The 18,940-nt window shown below is 44.9% G+C and overlaps 2 protein-coding genes across 10 annotated transcripts in view; one reads left to right on the top strand and one right to left on the bottom strand.

The window, feature by feature from the left end:
- WDR54 (WD repeat domain 54) overlaps window positions 1-12,301 on the bottom strand; it is a 33,598-nt gene extending 21,297 nt beyond the window's left edge. The window contains exon 1 of the mRNA XM_077843029.1: window positions 12,045-12,301. The gene's annotated coding sequence lies outside the window, so the exon portion shown is untranslated. The remainder of the gene's footprint in view (window positions 1-12,044) is intronic.
- The window catches only part of DCTN1 (dynactin subunit 1), a 31,022-nt gene continuing 18,321 nt past the window's right edge, over window positions 6,240-18,940 (top strand). For 7 of the 9 annotated variants that reach the window (XM_077842961.1, XM_077842960.1, XM_077842956.1 and 4 more), the window contains exon 1: window positions 18,287-18,603. In XM_077842961.1, the coding sequence (XP_077699087.1) occupies window positions 18,571-18,603 (33 nt within the window). In that variant the 5' untranslated portion in view covers window positions 18,287-18,570. Of the gene's footprint in view, window positions 6,390-6,837; window positions 7,002-18,286; window positions 18,604-18,940 lie in introns of those variants that run through there. The other 2 variants (XM_077842957.1, XM_077842959.1) reach the window with 2 other exon arrangements.

The following is an 18,940-nucleotide window of genomic DNA, read 5'->3' as shown; positions in this document are numbered from 1 at the left end:
AGACCTTCTCACTTTATCCTTCATGCCTCTTGATCTTTTGATTTTCCTTCTTGTGTTAAAGCTGCATTTTGGTTCATTTTTATTTTTGTATTATTTTATTTTATTTAAGATTTTACTTTTTTTAGAGAACATAAGTGTGAACACGGGTGGGGAAGAGAGAGGAGTGGAGGGGGAGGAAGCAGGAGGGGGAAAGAATCTCAAGCCGACTCTGGTGCTGAGTGCAGAGCCAAATGAAGGTCTTGATCTCATCACCCTGGGATCATGATGAGAATTACAACCAAGAATTGGACGCTTAACCAACTGAGTCACCCAGGTGCTCCTGATTTATCTTTTTTAGATATATTTTCCAGTTTACTAATTTTCCCTTCAACCATGGTTAAATATTTTTATTCCACCCAATAACTTTATATTACAATTATTATAGTTTTATTACTGTATTTTATAATTATTTTCTTTGCCGATCTACCTAGTCCATTTTTTTTTTTTACCTAGTCCATTTTTTAAACTGTATTTGACAGAAACAGAAGGTGTAAGTATGAGTGGGAGGTGGGTAGAGGGATTTAGAATCCTCAAGCCGACTCCCTTCTAAGCAGAGAGCCCAACTTGGGCCTGGATTCCATGACCCATGAGATCATGACCTGAGCTGAAACCAAGAGTTGGCCGCCCAATGGACTAAGCCACCCAGGTGCCTCTACCTGGTCAATTTTTATAATCTCTTTTTCCCTATGTTTTAAATCTCCCTTTATGTTTTTAAAAACATATTAAACATCTTCATTTTGTATACTATTACTGAAAATTCCCGTGTCAATAATCTTTGCAGGCTTGAACAGTTTGTGGTACTTTGTTTCTTTGTGTGTTTGGTAACTTTGTATACTCATGGTTCTTGGAACTATAGCTATAGGAATTATTGGGGGCCTGGGATTAAAGTGCACATTTAGGGGCACGTGGGTAGCTCAGTGGTTGAGCATCTGCCTTCGGCTCAGGTTGTGATCCCAGGGTCCTGGGATCGAGTCCTACATTGGGTTCCCCGCAGGAAGTCTGCTTCTTCTTCTGCCTGTGTCTCTACCTCTCTCTCTCTATCATGAGTAAATAAAAAATAAATAAAAATAAAAAATAAAAATTAAAGTGCACATTTAGTTTGGCCAAGTACCCAGGTGTACTATACTAACTCAGGACCATTTTAAAATAAATTTTGTCTTGGAAATTTTTGGCCATTCGTGTGATATACATTTTGGTCCCAAACTTATGTGAATACAGTCTTATTATTTTGAATTACCAGAGAGGATTTTTATCCCATCAACACCTAGAACTAAGGATGAGAAAATTTTATCTTTACTGTTTCCTTCTGTGGGGCATTTTTTTTTTTTTTTTTTGAGGTTTACTGTCCTGGGTGTTACTCTTTGATTCTCCTGGCTTTATGTGCGTGTGTGTGTGTGTGTGTGTGTGTGTGTGTGTGGAGTAGGGCGGGGGGGGGTGGGTTAGTTTTCTATTCCAATCTTCTCTGCTCAATCCAGATTTGGTCTTCTGTCCCTATTTAATTCAGGCCCTTTAAACCCCAGTTCCAAGCCATTAAGGGTTTGTTAAGCCAACACTAGCTCCAGTGATCATTGGTGCCTTTTGGGATTTATAATTTCACAGCATGTCTAGCTTCTGAGGAATTCCCTTATTTTCCCACCAGTTCATTTAGGCAATAAGGACAGGTGCATGTGCCTGGGTATGTGCCCTCCTGTGTGAATTGTTGCATTCCAGAATTTTTAGTTGCACTGTATTAGGTGGAATTTCCATGATATTTAGTCCTCTATTGCCAGAAATTGAAGCACCCATTTATTTCTTCCCTCTCTTCTTTCCTTCCTTTCTTTCCTTCTTTCGAGTTTGGATAGCCAATTATTCCAGCACCATTTGTTGAATAGTGTGTCGTTCTCTCACTCAGAGGCAGGACTCTAGCTCAAAAAAATGTACACTTAAAAAATTTTTTCAAAAGAGACCAATATGTACTAATATAGACAACCTCCAAGAGATAGTGTCCACTGGAGATAAAAACAAGGTTCAGAACAGTGTGTATAGGAAGCTGCTGTTTGCATCTAAGTTTTTGGAGCCTGACTCTGGAATAGCAAAACAAATGAACAGAACACTGGCATTGAGATGCTTTAGGTAGGGATCTTGGGGGATGCAATGAGTGGGATATATATATATATATATATATGTATATATATATATTTTTTTAAATATGTGGATATTCACATTAGCTAAAAGCTAGAAACAACCCAAATGGTCATTGATGGGAGAATGGATGAACAAAATGTAACATACACACAAAAGGCAATATGATTCAGGCTTAAAAAGGAAGGAAATGCTGACATATGCTACAACATGAATGGAACTTGAAAATATAAGCCAGGCACAAAACAACAAATATTATATGATTCCTCTTATATAAAGTACGTAGAGTAGTCGAATTCATAAAAACAGGTAGTAGAATGCTTATTACCAGGGTCTGGGGGAGGGGAGAAAAAGGAATTCATGTTTATTGGGTATAAGAGTTTCAGAAAGGAAAGACGAGAAAGTTCTAGAGATGGAGAGTGGTAATGGTTGTTCTGGGGAGGAAAACTTCCCTTATTCTCCAAAATCCTTCTTGCTGGTCTAAGAATTAAATTGACATGAGACAGATTCACAGGAGAAAATCAAATTAAATTCCATACATATGAGAAGTCCACACAGACATGAGATTCCAAAGCAGTCAGGCAAACCGAAGTATGCGTGTCATCTTGAGCTAAGGAGAAGGGGGCAGGAGTCTGGGACTATGGAGGGAAGGAACACAATTTACAGGCAGATGAAGGGTAAATGTTTGGTAAACAAATAGGGATCCCTGGGTGGCGCAGCGGTTTAGGCCTGCCTTTGGCCCGGGGCGCGATCCTGGAGACCCGGGATCGAATCCCACATCGGGCTCCCGGTGCATGGAGCCTGCTTCTCCCTCTGCCTGTGTCTCTGCCTCTCTCTCTCTCTCTGTGTGACTATCATAAATAAATAAAAAAAAAAATTAAAAAAAAAAAAACAAAAAAAAAAAACAAATAGTTGCTGGGACATCCAGAAACAAGGGACACAGAGGGAACTTTGATCAAACAGGCTTTGCTAGGTTCTTTCCTTTTCCTTCCTTCCTTCCTTCCTTCCTTCCTTCCTTCCTTCCTTCCTTTCTTTCTTTCTTTTTTCTTTCTTTCTTCCTTCTTTCTTTTCTTTTCTTTCTTTCTTTCTTTCTTTCTTTCTTTCTTTCTCTTTCTTTCTTTCTTTTCTTCTTTCTTCTTTCTTTCTTTTCCTTCCTTCCTTCCTTCCTTCCTTCCTTCCTTCCTTCCTTCCTTCCTTCCTTCCTTCCTTCCTTCCTTCCTTCCTTTCTTTCTTTCTTTCTTTCTTTCTTTCTTTCTTTCTTTCTTTCTTTCTTTCTTTCTTTCTTTCGATTTTATTTATTCATGAGAGGCACAGAGAGGTAGGCAGAGGGAGAAGTGGGCTCCGTGCAGGGAGCTGATGCAAGACTCATCTCAGGACCCTGGGATCATGACCTGAGTGTAAGGCAGATGCTCAACCACTGAGCCACCCAAGTGCCAGTTCTTCCCTTTTCACCACCCCTAGTTCATAGTATAATGTAGTTATCTATGATGAGAGCTCTCTTCCTGAAGCAGGTCCTCCATCTAAATTCTTCTATACAGTTAGGTTAGAGGTCAAAATTTCTTCCTCTTTTGGTCCTTGATTGTTCTTAGCTTGAAATAATCTGCATGTCAAAGTGGCACATTTTGGGGCAGACTGACCTTGTCCCTACAATTGCAGAATAATGTAAGTGTACTTAGTTCCACTGAACTGTATGCTTAAAGATGGTTAAAATGAGAAGTTTTTTTTTTTTAAAGATTTTATTTATTTATTCATGATAGACACACACACACACACACACACACAGAGGCACAGACACAGGCAGAGAGAGAAGCAGGCTCCATGCCGGGAGCCTGACATGGGACTTGATCTTGGGACTCCAGGATCGTGCCCTGGGCCAAAGGCAGGCACTAAACCACCGAGCCACCCAGGGATCCCCAAAATGAGAAGTTTTATTCATGTGTCACCACAACAAAAAGTATGTGCATGTAGTACTTTCAGGTTTTATTTATTTATTTATTTATTTATTTATTTATTTATTTATTTATTTATTTATGAGACACACACACACACACACACAGAGGCAGGGATACAGGTAGAGGGAGAAGCAGGCTCCCTGCAGGGAGCCCGATGTGGGCAGGACTCCATCCCAAACCCCGGGATCACGCCCTGAGGCGAAGGCAGATGCTCAACCACTGAGCCACCCAGGCGTCCCACCAGATTTATTTTTAAATGACGCTTCTCTTCAACTGAAGGAGATGGAGGCCATTTCTACTAAAATTACAGATGCATTTATTATTTGACCTAGATGTATCCTACCCGTATATACCTGCTCACATATGGAGTGTCATACCTACAAGATGATTCATTGTAGCCTTGATTGCAGCAACGAAAGATTGGAAACAAAGTGCCCCACTAGAAGAGGCTGGTTCATAAATTATGTATATCCAGGCAATATGCAGCTGAAAAAAAAGTAAGGGGTGGCACCTGGGTGGGTCATTTGGTTAAGCATCTAACTTCTGATTTCTGCTTAGGTCATGATCTCAGGGTTATGGGATTGACCCCAGCATGGAGCCTGATTGAGATTTCCTCTCTCCCTCTGCCTCCTCCACTTGCCCCATACCCCCATCATGTGCGCGCTCTAAGAAAAAAAAAAAAAAGGAATACTTACTGATTTAGAAAGCTATCCAGGAGGATACATTAAGTGAAGAAACTAAGATGCAAGTGTATAGAGCTTGCCTCTTTTTGCATAAGATATGAGAGGAGTAAGACTATATATTCATATTTGCTTGCATTTGCATAAAAAGTTGAGAGGATAAACAAGAAACTAAAAATAAAGATTTGTTGTAGTGGGCAGAGGGAAGGAGTGCCTGTGTCTGTGCCTCTCTCTCTCTGTCTCTCTGTGTCTATCATGAATAAATAAATAAAACCTTAAAAAAAAAACTTCTCATTTTAACCATCTTTAAGCATACAGTTCAGTGGAACTAAGTACACTTACATTATTCTGCAACTGTAGGGACAAGACAAGGTCAGTCTGCCCCAAAATGTGCCACTTTGACATGCAGATTATTTCAAACTTTTCAAAGTTTGAAAGAACGTTTTTCGATGTATACTTTTTATATTGTTTGGTTTTTGAATTATGCAAATGCATTATCCGTTCAATATATTAGAAATATTTCTAAGATGGAATGGGGGGGACGGGGGCCATTTACACCTCCACCCCCACCTTTACCTCACCATCAATTTTATGGACTTTTCAGGTTGTTTTCAATCTTAGATTAACTGAAATAAACATTACAATGGTTATTATTCAGGCTCTTTATATGGATTCATTTAATTTTCCTAATAACCCAGTAATATAGGTATCATTAACATTCCCATTTTACAAATGAGGAAACAGGGCCGTGGAAGGGTTAAGTAACCCACCGGAGATCCGACACAGCCTGGAAGTCTCAGGTTAGAATTCAAACCCCTCATCTATCAAATCCTGGCTCTCCCAACAACCTTGTACAAGTACCTTTGAACGCTTGCCCTATTATTTCGTTTCTTTTCTTTTCTTTTTTTTTTTTATTATTTCGTTTCTGTTAGAAGTGGGTACATTCTACCAAGTGGAGTACCTTTTGTCTTTTTCATGTTTTCTTTTTCAATTAAAAAAGCCAAAATGCCATTACGTACGTTTGTGTTAATTTACACTCCCATCGTAAGGGCATGAGAATGCTTGTGTCCCCCTATGCATAGCACCGAGTAGCAGCAAAATCTAAGTTTTTCCTCAAGCTAACATAACGAGATATGGGTTATCACTAATGTAACTCGCAGTTTAGCGCTCAAAGGCTAAATGGGTGACCCCGACACCCGTTTGCCCAGAGCAGTCCCCAGTCGCGGAGCGCTGCCTCCCTCGGCCGGCAGGGGGCGCAGGCCTGGAGGCGCCCCTCTCCCGTGGTCCTGATTGGCCTCTCAGGCACAGTGCGCACGCGCGGACTTCGCTCCAGGTGTCCAGCTCTGTGCCTGACCGAGGTCTCCCCGGCTGAGGTCGGAGCGCGGTTTCTAACCCGGGCTGGTCTTCGGCGGGGAGTAGCGTGTTCCCTGGAGCCCGAGCGCCACTGGGCCTCTGGGGCGAGAGGGCGCGGGGCGGGCCTCAAGGGGTCGGGCGGCGCGTCGGGCAGCCCCCGCGGGCGGGGCGCAGCCGGCAGGAGCTTGGGCGTCGGTCGCTGGCGGTGGGGCCGGAGCCGGGCGCGGAGCCCCTGACAGGACAGGTACGGAGGCGGCCGCCCGGCCCACCGTGTCCTCCGCCGCCGCCCGCGTGTTCGCCAGGTTCCCGGCGGTGCCGGGCTGCGGCGCGGCGTGGAGCCGGGTGTGCGGGGCGGGGCGGGGCGGGGCGGGGCGGGGGGCCGCGGCGGGGGGCGACCGCCGGAGTCTGGGCCTGTCCCGCCCACCTGCGCTCCTCAGCCCGGCGCGCCTCAGCCCGGCCCTGTGCTCCGGGGGCCGAGTGGTCGCGCCCCGGATTCCTCCGCAGCGGCGAGGCGCTGCCTCCTCCCGGGAGCGTCTGAGGCACCCCTGGACCCGCTCCGAGCCACAGGTTTCCTGTGGGCACGTGGCTGAGAAGTTTGTGTCACACGAAAAACAGACAAGACCCCCTCCCCCACCCCACGCCCACCCCCAAATCTAGAGGATTCAAGCGTGGCGGCCTGGATGTAGGTTTGGTGCGTCTGTGACTCCCACTGCCGGGGGCAGCCTTAACTGGCCGAGTGACCCTTGAGAAGGCTTCTGACACGTTCCTCCGAGCCTTGGGCAGGGCCGCAGGTGAATCACACGGATGAGAACTCCGCTGTTTCTAAAGAGGCCGCGATGTAGAAGCTTCCCCTCAGGTATTGCGGCGATGAAAACGGCAAAGCCCTTCCTGACCCCTTCCTAGTCCAGTGCGCTTAAGGTCCTGAGGGGCAAACAGCTGTGAGATGGAGCCTCACGTCCTTTGCTTGGTGTGCTGCCAAAGCCTGAGCTGCGGGGATGTTAAAGGACATTGATTGCCATAACTTTTTTTTTTTTCCCCTTTAAGGCATTTCGTGCTCCAATATGTTTAGAGACTTCATGGGTTTCTCTTCTGCAGAATGTTTCAGAGCCTTCATTATGCCAAAGATATTTACCATGAATCTCACACTGAAAGGATGGTGTGCAGAGTTTCCCAGATTTGGATGGGAAATGCTGTTGTTTTTTTTTTTTTTTTTTGGTGGGGGGAGGGGGGTGCTGACTCTTTTAACATTTGAAATAGCTTGGGAAATGCAATTTCAGAATTAGAAAACCAAGGTTGGGAAGGGACAGTGTAGGTCCGCGTTTTTCGGATTTTAATGGCGCATACACTTGCTGCTTTTTGTGTAAAAAACAAACAGGCAGATTCCAATTGGTTCTGCATTTCTAACAAGCTACTCCTCAGACCACACTTTGAACAGCAAGGGGGTAGATCACTGGATTGAGATTCGGAGACCATGGTCTTCTTCCTGCGCTCTAATACAAACTTTGCTGCCTTGACTGAGCCACTTCCCCTGTCCAGGCCTGTAAAATAGGAGTCTGGACTAGAAGAGCCCTAAGATTCCCCTTAGATCTAAAATGCTGCGATTCAAGTTCAGTTACCTTTGTGGTAGTTGAAGTCCAACTAAAATGTCCTTTCTGAATAGCCACTTTGGGCTGGAACATTTCTAATAATGGGGAATTTACAACATTTCATCTTGAGACAGCTTAATAAAGAAGTTTTTCAGTTTGCTGAACTACGTCTCTGCAGCTTCCATCCCATCCTGTTGGTCCTGGGTTCTCTTTTACAATCGAACAGTATAGTCCCCCTTCAAAAGGTGACTCTTAAAGTATTAGACGATAGCTGCTCCCACTAAGTGTTCTCTGCTGAATTATCCTTAATTCTTCCATGACGTTTCAAATCCCTCTCAAGTTTAGTCTTTCTGCATGGAGCGTAGTGGGGCTTTGGCTGGCCTTTGAAGGATGGGTGGGGCTTGCAAAACTAGGGAAAGCATCCTAACCAGCTGACAGTGGTGCAGAGATGACACTGCATATGTCAGAGCCAAGACTGTTTGATTAAAGTAAGAAATGGTATGTCAGCGAAAGATTTGGGGCAGGTGAGTGTATGGGAGAAACAATTTTTAGAGTGTGTCATTGTCCTACTGTGGTATATAATGTGGTTGGAAATGGAGAGAGAGGAAGAGAGCCAGATATGCCCCACATATCAGGAATAGAGAACTTAGGTCAATGATAATAAGAATGACTTTTATATATGTATAAAATTTTACAAATTGCAGAAGGCGTGATCTCATCTAATAATCCTGTGAAGTAGGCAGAGCACCTGTTACCCTGTTTTATAGATGAGGCGCCAAAGAGGGAAAATAGGTTGCCTCACGTCTCAAAGCTATTACAGGGTCAACTAAAGAGATGACAGTGGTAATTGAGACAAGAAGGATGCGGGAGGCAATACTAAGAATTGGTAAGTCGGGCCTGACTGACATGAGGATACAGAGGAGAAGAACTCATTAGGGAGGATTCAGAAGACTTGGGAGAATCATAATACTGTTGACAACTGCCACTGTAGGTTTTACTCTACCATCTCTGTTATTGCTGGTGGCTGCCTGGAGTTCTGGGTTGGGGGGGATTGTCGTAGAGGATTCCCAGGTTGCCTGGCCTGTCTGTAGCTACTGGTGGTACTGTGGAGACTTGGGTTGTCTGCCTCAAACCAAGGGAAATGAGAACTAAATCCTTAGTGTCCCCTTGAGGAGGTAAGTGCTAAGCAGTTGACTGATTCAAATCTGTCTTAGGGTCCCTGCCATTCTGGAGACTCTGGATTAGTACATTTTTTCTTTTGAAGTTCAGGCTAGTACCAGTAGCATTTGGCTGATGGACAAATTGAGTGTCCCCAAGCTCCCACATATTCTCTGAGGGCTTCACTTAAGCAAAGACTAGGCCTTTGTCACCTCCTAAACCCCACTCAAGCCATTTTCCCAGATCTGCACTTGCCCTAGAGGTCTCTCTATGGTCCTTTTACCATAGAAGCATATGAGATTGAGAATTAGTGTCATTACTGAATTCTGCAGGACGTGGGGCTGCCTATACATTTTTAGTTTCTTAGGCTCCTATTGGGAGAGGAAAGAGCTACATCTCCTGGGATTCATGTGTGCGTGACTGCTAATTTCCTCATAGTGGGGACCTTTAAGGGTGGAGCTGCCCTCAGAAAGTTGTCAGAGCCAGCTTTATATCTCTAGAGCCTGGTGTTGGTGCAGGTTTGTATTTAACATTGAATGTTTTCTGTGTTCGGTGGTTAGGATACTGAAATGAATAAAAATTCTCTTTCCTGAAGGAGTTCACGATGGAATAAGGGAGACTATTTTAATAAAAATGTGGTGTTATAATAGAGATATGTCCAAAGTGCTGTGTGAAGGCACAGGAGGGAATGACTAGCTCCACATGGGGACATTGGGAATCTTCAGGAAAGAGGTTAGTTGAGCTGATTCTTGATGAAGAGAAAAAAGAATGGCTTTGGTGATTTTTGCGACATTATAGAGGCATAAGGGGGACTGTAAGTAGATCCATGTAGCTGGAATATAAGAATTTTGGAATCAAAGGAGAGGTGATTGATGAGACTAGATAATCATAATGAGGCCAGGTTTTTAATGACCCGTAGTGCTGTGCTAAGAAGATTCCATTTTGGGGGCAGAGAGGTGATGTGATTTTATTTTGGGGCGCTAACTGGAAGTAGACTGAAAGGGGAGAATTTAGATCAGGAAGTATTATCATGTAATAACATAGGCATACGGATTAGGTCAGTGGGGATAGAAAGGAGACGAAGCCCAGTGAGACCGTAGAGACAGTCAACCTGATGTAATGATTAACTGGTTGTTGAGAACAAGCAAGGGAGTTGTTAAGGATGATTTCATCTTCTGTTTTGGGTTGGTGATGGTGCCAGTAGTAGAGAGGGAATATAGAAAAGGCATATTTTTTGAGGGGGAAGAACCAAGTGTGTTTTGAGTTATATTGAACTTCGCCAAGGGTCTATGGCACTTAGCAGACAGGTAGAAGTGTGGGTTTGAGGTCCTGAAGAGAGTCTGTGCCTGGGCAGTAGGTGTACCTGGGGGCTGGTGCTGTGGGAATGGATGAACCTGGCCATTTATATAGGAGGCTGAAGATGATAGATGAGTCAAGAAGGATTGGTGTGCAAGACATGAGACAATGTTGGGTCAAGAAGATTAGTGTGCAAGGCAAGAGAGAATGTTGCCCGGAACTAGAGGGAAAAAGCTCCAGGAAGAGGATTAGTAGGTTTAGTTGCTGCTACAGGGAAGTCAAGTAGGATGAGCTTGGAAAATGCACCTTGAGACTGGACAGTTAGGAGATTGTGGTCACCAGTGCTCTTTTACTTTTTTAGTGTGAGCAGCAGCTGCTGCTTTTTTGTTTTTTTAAGATTAAAAAAAATTTGAGAGAGAGAGCCCAAGGAATGCACAAGCAGGGAGAGTGACAGAGGGAGAGGGAAAGGCAGACTCCTTGCTGAGAGAGGAGCTCTATGCAGGGGCTTGATCCCAGGACTCTGGGATCATGACCTGATTGAGCCACCCAGGTGCCCCAGTGTGAGCACCTTCTAAGGAGTGGTAGAGACAGAAGCGAGGTTAAGCCAGATTGAGGAGTAGATGGGAAAGGATGATAGAGCAGGTGTACTCACTTTGGGTAGTCTGATAGGGAAGGAAGGACGAAAAATGGTAGCATCTTGTGGAGGAAGTAGCAGAGACCAGAGACAGTTTTTCCTAGAACAGAAGTCTCGAGCATGGGTTACCTGATAATGTGTAAGTGCTAGTAGAGAGGGTGCGGTTGAAGTCACAAGAGACAAAGATTATTGTTTAATCAGGTCCTCGGAGGGTGGAGGGGTTGGCCCTGAAAAGAAAGGGACTCTCCTTAATTATTTTCTTTGAAAGAGGAATGACGGAAGAAAGAAAGAATGTAGGAAGAAAGAGGCATTGCAGATATATCTAAATTTGCAAAGGCATTCTTATTAGGTTCAGTTTTCTTTCTCTGTGACCTTATCTGCTGAGGGGAGGTGGTGCTGGTATGTGTGCAGATGGGAATAGGGACTTAAAGTAGTAAAGAAAGGGACAGAGATCAGACCTGAGATTCTCTCCAAGAGTGTTGAGTACCCTCAGAACTTAAACCTCACACCATAGACCCCTCCTTCCTCTTTCTCTTGATAATAATGGCTGATGTTTATTGAGTCCTTCATACCAGGCACTCTTCTGAGTGCTTTTCAGGCATTTTCACAACTCTGTTAGAAAGTTATTGTTACTGTCTCTTTTACACAAGAGGTAATGGAAGCGTGGAGGATGACTTAGTAGTGTTTGTGTTTGATGAGTCTCTTACCTCTGCATAAATGGCATTCCTTCCTCTGAGGCGTCAGAGGAGGCAGAGATTGAATCTCAGCTCCCAGTTTCTGGACCCTGAGAGGCTGGAGTCCAGGGCTGCTAAGACGCAGGTCTTACCCAGCCAGTGTGTGGGCATGCTCATGGCATGGGTGGGCAGGGCAGTGGGCTCATTATGGCTGCTGGCCTTTTATAACTACTTAGGGAACTCTGAAATCCTTGAATGAGACTAGCATCCTGGCAAGAAAGGCAAGTGACTGATAGTGCTCTGTCAGATATTGCAGGCTGAGACTGTGTCACCTGAGACAGAAAGAGAATTATCCCCATTGAACCAGAAAAAGAGAATTTTTTCTGCCAAATATGGAAGTAGGCAGATTTGTAACTTTACATAATAGAATAGATTATCAACACTCACCTTTTGTGTTTTCTCCTTTAGTGTGATGGAATTTGCAGGTAAGGTGCACTTGAGTGAAGGGGGAGAATGGTGAGATAGCATGGATGGAAGAGAAGCAGGCTTACCTTTTGCTGCTGCAGCTACTTGAGCATCATTTCTGTGTCCTTCTTCTTGTGGTTGCTATGGATACGCCTTTGCGTGGTGACTTGAGGAAATTGATTTCCATTATGATCAAACGATGACGTGGATTTAAAAAGAGAAAGGACAGAATGCTCTGCTTCTGGGGAGTGGCCGGTGAGCTGCCCAAAAGGCAGAGTCCAAGCACAGCCAAGGTGGCTGTGGCTTTGTTGGCTGCCTTGGCTTTTGCTGAAGTTGTGAAATGGTGCATCTCTTTCTTTAGAGCGCAGGCTCGGGGTTTCCTGTCTGCAGGGTCCTAGTGCCAGAGAATTGCTGGTTGATTCATGGGGAACCAGCAGGAACTTCAAACAGGCTATCAAGTAGGGGACTCCTGCTAGCACTGGGAAGGTTGCAGTTCTTGAGTATGGGGCTGGGGGCTGCACTCACATGCCTGTTGCCTTCCTGCAGAAGTTCCTTTATTGAGGATAAAGTGAGACGTATTGTATAGATTTCCTTCCTGGCTCTCCAAGATCTGAGCCTTTGGAGGTGGGCTGGGCCATCAGTGGATTCTTGGGGGGAAGGGGTTGCTTGAGAGGAGGTCGAGTTGCATTCAGATTGAGAGTGGGCTGCAGGATATTATCTGGGGATAATAAGGAGCTGGAAAGGTAAAGAAAGTCCATTTAGGATTTAGGTCCTATCTGTGTGAGATCTAGAAGGCAGATACCAGCGTAGGACTTTGGAGCAGTGGGCTGTGTACGTGTCTTCTTTCTGAGTTCCTATGTATATCTGAAATCTAACCTTCCACACTTCTAGTTCCACAGCCTCTGTTCCCCACTCCATGAGTAGACAGCTCTTTTTTCCTGATTCCTGAGGGACTTACATCCTCACCTATCCCTTCCTTGCTAGTGCTTTCAGAGATGTACAATTCTGTCATAGTCTGAAGAAAATCTGAGTCTTGCTAATTACTGTGTGTTTCTCTTATGTTTGTAACCAAACTTCTCTATACCTAGTACCTGATACAATTTAGTTGAAGTGTGTGGATCCTGCTCTCAGACTGCCTGGGATTTAAACTAGTTCCTCTATGAGAGAGATGAAGGAAATCAGATAGCTGTAAGCCCAGGATCAAGGTTAGGTGAGATGATGCAAGAGGAGGTCAAGGGCTCAAAGGATGCTAGGGTGCTAGTAAAAGCAATGGTGTAGGCTGGGCGCCAAGGAGACTTTTGCTTCTTACTTGTTCTTGTCCCTTCTTTTTTTTTTTTTTTTTTTTATGGTGAAAAAATTTAGATTTATAGCCAGCTGGACTCAGTTTAGATGATCCCAGTCTGATCAAGGTGTTGACCTTGGCCACATCAATGTCATAGAGCTTCTTCACAGCCTGTTTGATCTGGTGCTTTATTGGTCTTGACATCCACAATGAACACACAAGTGTGTTGTTGTCTTCTGTTTTCTTCATGGCTGACTCAGTAGTCAGGGGGAACTTGATGATGGCATAGTGATCAAGCTTGTTTCTCCTGGGGGTGCTCTTTCAATAATATTTGGGCTGCCTTCGAAGACGCAGGGTCTTGGGTCGTTGGAATGTAGGTGACATGTAGGTGACGTACGGATCTTCTTTTTTTGTGTGGCTGTGCACGCCTTTCAGCACCGCGCGTTCTTAGCTTTCAAAGCCTCTGCTTTGGCTTCGGCTTTGGGAAGGGCAGGGGCTTCCTTCAACTTCTGGGCCATCTTCATGAAAGGTACTTGTTCCTTCTTAATTCTTAACAATCTACATACTTTCCTGTCATTTTCTGAAATAATCTCCAAGGCCATTGGTTACCTATTTATCAGACAGAGATTTGATATTTTTCCCTCCTCTCTTCCCATTTTCTTAGATATTTCAACAGTATTTAATACCATTGGGGAGAAAAATGGATTTGAAATCCAGGGCATATCTATCTTATTTCTGGCTGAGGGAATGTGTAACTCAGAATTGTCCTGTGTCACATGGGATGGGGCCCAGTGGTGCTGTGGAAGGATCGCCTGTCTGCACAGCTAATCAAATGTCCCCTCCTGCTGTCTTCTGACCATGAGACTCAGGAGAGTCATTTAACTTCTGAGACTCCGCTCCATCATCTGTAGGATAGAGATAATATAATCTGTTTTGGCTGCATCATGGGTCCATTTTGGAAGGAGAGAGTGAAATATATGTGTTAGTGTACACAGTTAAATTTGCTCCAGAGAAGTCCCTAAGAACAAGACTTGTTTTCTCCTAACATGTTCAGTTTGCCTTCCCATTTCCTCCCAATTCTCTTAATGTTTTCAGTCATCATTCTTCCATTACTCATGCTTGAAAGCTCCTGAGTTCATTCATTTATTCATGCATTCATTCACCCATCCATTTATTTGTGCAACATCTAAGTTCCTACTGTGTGTCAGTCATCATTGGTGTATCTTCTCAATGATGACAAAGATGATTTCTACATTTTGTTGAGCATATCTTCGGTGCCGGGCACTGTGTTAAATGCTTTCTTCAATCTTAATTTAATCCTCACAAAATCCTTGTGAGGTAGGTATTATCTCCCCATTTTTTTCAGATGAGGTAGCTGGACTCAGAAAGTTAAGTACCTTGAGCAGAGTCATACAGGTGAGGAAATAGGAGAACCAAAGCTGTATCCAGGTCCGTCTCTGGAGCCGATGCAGACCCTCTCCCTCTTTCCCCATGTGTGCTCTGTTCTATGGCCTTGTCAGGGCATTCTTGTACACATTCTCTGAATTAGTTCCTGTCCTTTCCTGCTTCCTTCCCTGGTTCAGATCCTCCTCACCCCTTGATCTTTATGCAGCAGCCTCCTTGCTGTTTTCCTGTCTTTACTAAGTTACTCCTGCCTCCACTCTAATCTGCTCTGCCATCAGTTTGCTCCTTCTAAGATGGTTTTTGTTCTACCAGTCTTCTGCTTAGGAGGAGACACCCTTGTTGTTACTAGGTTATGTAGATGGACTTATCTCTCTCTAACTGAATGTTAAATTCCCTGACTATCCATACTTATTTTCCAGTACATCTCAATATTGATGTGCTTATTTACTCAATAAATATTTCACTCCGTGAGCTAGGGGTGATGGGATCACAAAGAGGAAAAGTTATGGGCTATGCTTTAAAAAGCTTATAAAGTTTAATAGAAGAACTCACCTAGAATTCCTTACTTCAGCTAAATAAGTCATCTTTAATATTCTCTAATCATGCAAAATTATTCTGTCTCTACTCATAGTGTGTTCACAACTTAACACTGTAGGCCTTTCCGCATATCCAAAGAAACAGCCCATAATTCAAGGCATAGTCAGGTATCTCTTTTCTTTTTATTTATTTTTTATTTTTGTAAAACCCCCCCTTTAAAAGATTTTATTTATTTATTTGACACAGAGAGAGAGAGAGAACAGCATGGGGAATGGCAGAGGGAGAGAGAGGGAGAAGCAGGCTCCCACTGAGCAGGAAGCCCGGCTCCTGGGACTATGACCAGAGCTGAATGCAGACACTTAACTGAGCCACCCAGGTGCTCCTTAACCCCTTTTCTTTTTAGTTCACCTTTTTTTGTAGTCCCTCCCCCCCCCCTTTTCAAAGATTATTTATTCATGAGAGACATGGTGGCAGAGACATAGGGAGACAGAGGGAGAAGCAGGCTCCTTGTGAGGAGCCTGATTTGGGACTGGATACCTGGACCCTGGGATCACACCCTGAGCCAAAGCAGATGCTCAACCACTGAGCTACCTAGGTGCCCCTCTGTAGTTCCTTATAACACTTGTTGTTTAGATATTTTATTTTTAGACATATGTCATCTCTTAATCATGTCAACTAATTTTTTGCACTTCTATAGCTTCTGTATTTTTTTGCAAAGCACTTTTATATGCTTTATCTTATTCTAGCCTAGTAACATTAATGGAGGGATAGCAGATGGTAGTCCCATTTTATAGGAGAACAGCCTCCAAGAATTTAGGTGAATATATAAAACTGTATGACTGGGGAGTTGTGAAGTGGTTCTTAGATATGAATACTCCTGAATCCCTGAAGACAGTGTGGTCTAGAGGAGGAGCACAGCTTGGGAAGAAGCCTAGAGATATGTGTGGTCAACAGTGAGACTAGTGGAAAGTGCAGAGAGTTTCTGGCCAGGCTTTGGTTCCAGTTTTGGCTCCACTTCTCACCTTCTGTGTAACTTTAGGGAAGTTACTCAGTTCTCTAAGCCTCAGTTTCCTTGTCAGCACTGTCCCTGAGCTGACTGTCTGTGAGGTTACTTTGATATCCAAATATGAGGGTAACAGCATTGTTATTAGCTGACTTTTGTTGAGTACTTACTAAATACCAGGCAATGTCTTAAATGTTTTACATGAATTATCTTGGCTAATCCTTACAACACCTCTCTGTTCTTTGTTCCCAAATGACAGATAAGGAAATTGAAGCACAGAGATGTTAAGTAACTGGACCAAGTTTACGTAGTTCCCAGGTGGTGAAGTCAGGAATTGAACATAGCCTGAGTCTAGAAACGGCACGCTTAACCATGGTACTATAAAATTATGTTTTTCAAGGTGCTCTGTAGACTGTAAAGTGCTTTGAACATGCGGAGTCCAGGCTGCAAGGAGCTGCATGGCCCTGCCTACCTGGGTAAATGTGAAAAGGGAAGGGAGGGGGTAGACATGGAGATTCTCACAGGGGACCAGATAAATGGTTCCCTAGGGGATCTGGCCAGGATTGAAGATGTGGAGAGATGTTTTGGGGCCATTTATCTGGCTGTTGGCCATCATTGTACTGTTGAGCTATCTGGTCTGCCTTAGAAGGGTAGAATGGAGGAAGATTTTGTTTGGCCGATAAGTCCAGTGCAGATAAGACTGGTATTCCCAAATCCACACTGCACCTAGTAGAGCTATATGGGTCAGACCCCAGGCCAACTTTGTGGAGTACTTAGGGCCAGGGTGCCTGGTGTGTTGGCTCCTAGCCCCTGTTAAACTGGTAAATGAATGCTGTGGCATCATGACATAGCCCTCTGGAGACCACTCACTAGAATGTTTAATCTTATTTATTTATTTTTAGATTTTATTTACTTATTCATGAGAGACACAGAGAGAGGGGCAGAGACACAGGCAGAGGGAGAATAGGCTCCATGCAGGGAGCCCGATGTGGGACTCGTTCTTGGGTCTCCAGGATCACTCCCTGGGCCAAAGGCAGACACCCAACCGCTGAGCCACCTAGGTGTCCCTTAAGTATTTTTTTTAATCTTTTTTTTAAAGATTTTATTTATTCATGAGAGAGAGAGAGAGAGAGAGAGAGAGGCAGAGGCACAGGCAGAGGGAGAAGCAGGCTCCATGCAGGGAGCCCAATGTGGGACTCAATCGGGGGGGGTCTCCAGGATCAGGCCCTGGGCTGAAGGCGGCGCTAAACTGCTGAGCTACCTGGGCTGCCCAGTCCCTTAAGTATTTTTAATTATAAAATTAATATGTGGTTAAAGAAATTTGGTGAAATACAGAAAATAAACCATCTTGGTTTTTTTTTGTTTGTTTTTTTGTTTTTTTTTCTGTGGAGGAGATGTCTAGGAAGCATAGTGTAAGGGGCAGGTGGTTGAGGTGGACTGGGCCTTGTACTATATGCGGCCTTTGGACCTCCCTGCTCTTGGTCATCCAGTTGAACCTGATAGCCTTGGGGTTTGAGCCTGGCTCTTTTAACAACCAGAAGGGAGAAAGGAAGCATCTGGCAACCTTTGCCAGTGTGGGGGGGAAGGGAGGTACTTGACTTGTTTTGCTCTATGAAGTTACTTCCATTCCTGCCCTTGCTTTGCTGTATGGTGGGTAGGGCTTGGCTGCTCTGGCCCAGTGTGAAATTGAAATCCAGACTCTAATTATATGGGTTTGGGCCCTGAGTCTAGTGTTTAGGAAGATGAGGGAGAAAGAAGAGCCCCAGAAAGGGGGAGTAAGAGACCCTTATTTTGGCTGCTTGGAGGCTGATAGGTAACTGATCTTTTTGAAGTGTCACTTGATGCTTGTGGTCCTGCTGAGGCACATTGTCTGGGGGAAATGTTAGGGGAAGCAGCAGTGATGCTGAGGGGTACAGACTAGGAGGATCAGTCAGGGCTGTGCTCCCAGCCCTCAGTAGTAACAGTTTACTCTAGAGGTGACTGCTGAGGGTCTGTGCTATAGGCTGAGCCCCTGAGTACCCCCCTGCCTTGCTTGTCTGGCCCAGGTGAAGCAGGGGGGCACTAGGACCCAGAGGCTAACACGGTTCCTGACAAGTCTAGAGCAGCACTAGCGCAGAGTGAGACTCATCAGCTGGCAAGCAGGATTCGGTGTCTCTGGGTTCAGGAATCATCGGGCAGCAGAGAGGACTTGCTCCTCAGCCCCCATCTCTGCCCCCATCCCTACCCCGGTAGGCCACCGAGTGAGGTCCATGGACTGGGGAGGGCCGCGCCTGACGGCTTCTGTGTCTGCCCATGAGGGCCTGGAGCCCTGACCCTCCTGCCTAGGTTTCTGCCTTTTCTCTCTGTCTTTGCCGCTGGGGGAGGGGGTAGAGGCCGGGTGAGCAACATGGCCCAGAGCAAGAGGCATATGTACAGCCGGGTAAGTGGTCCTTATCTGGATGGCCCTGGGAGGGCTGCTGGAGAAGGCCTGGGTGCTTGTGGACACTGCTGTGGGGGCTGGGGAGACAGGCTGGAGCTAGGCTGGGGCCACTTGCAGCAGGGAGTAATGGTGTTAGGCTGGACAGGCTTTCCCTCCTAGAGTTGGGCCCTCAGTAGGGACTGGGAAGGCCTGACCTTTGACTCTGATTGGACCTCTGGCTAGAGGATCCTGAGGGGATTGGACTATGCTGGGGACTCTCAATGGGGTTAGTGGGTTGGAATGGCCTTACAGTGACGCCTTTCTTTAGAGCTGCTTTGTTGTTTGTTACTTGCTTTCT

This window comes from Canis aureus, chromosome 12 (genome assembly GCF_053574225.1).
Source record: "Canis aureus isolate CA01 chromosome 12, VMU_Caureus_v.1.0, whole genome shotgun sequence".
Taxonomy (NCBI): domain Eukaryota; kingdom Metazoa; phylum Chordata; class Mammalia; order Carnivora; family Canidae; genus Canis; species Canis aureus.
This window is presented reverse-complemented; position numbering and strand designations above follow the sequence as displayed.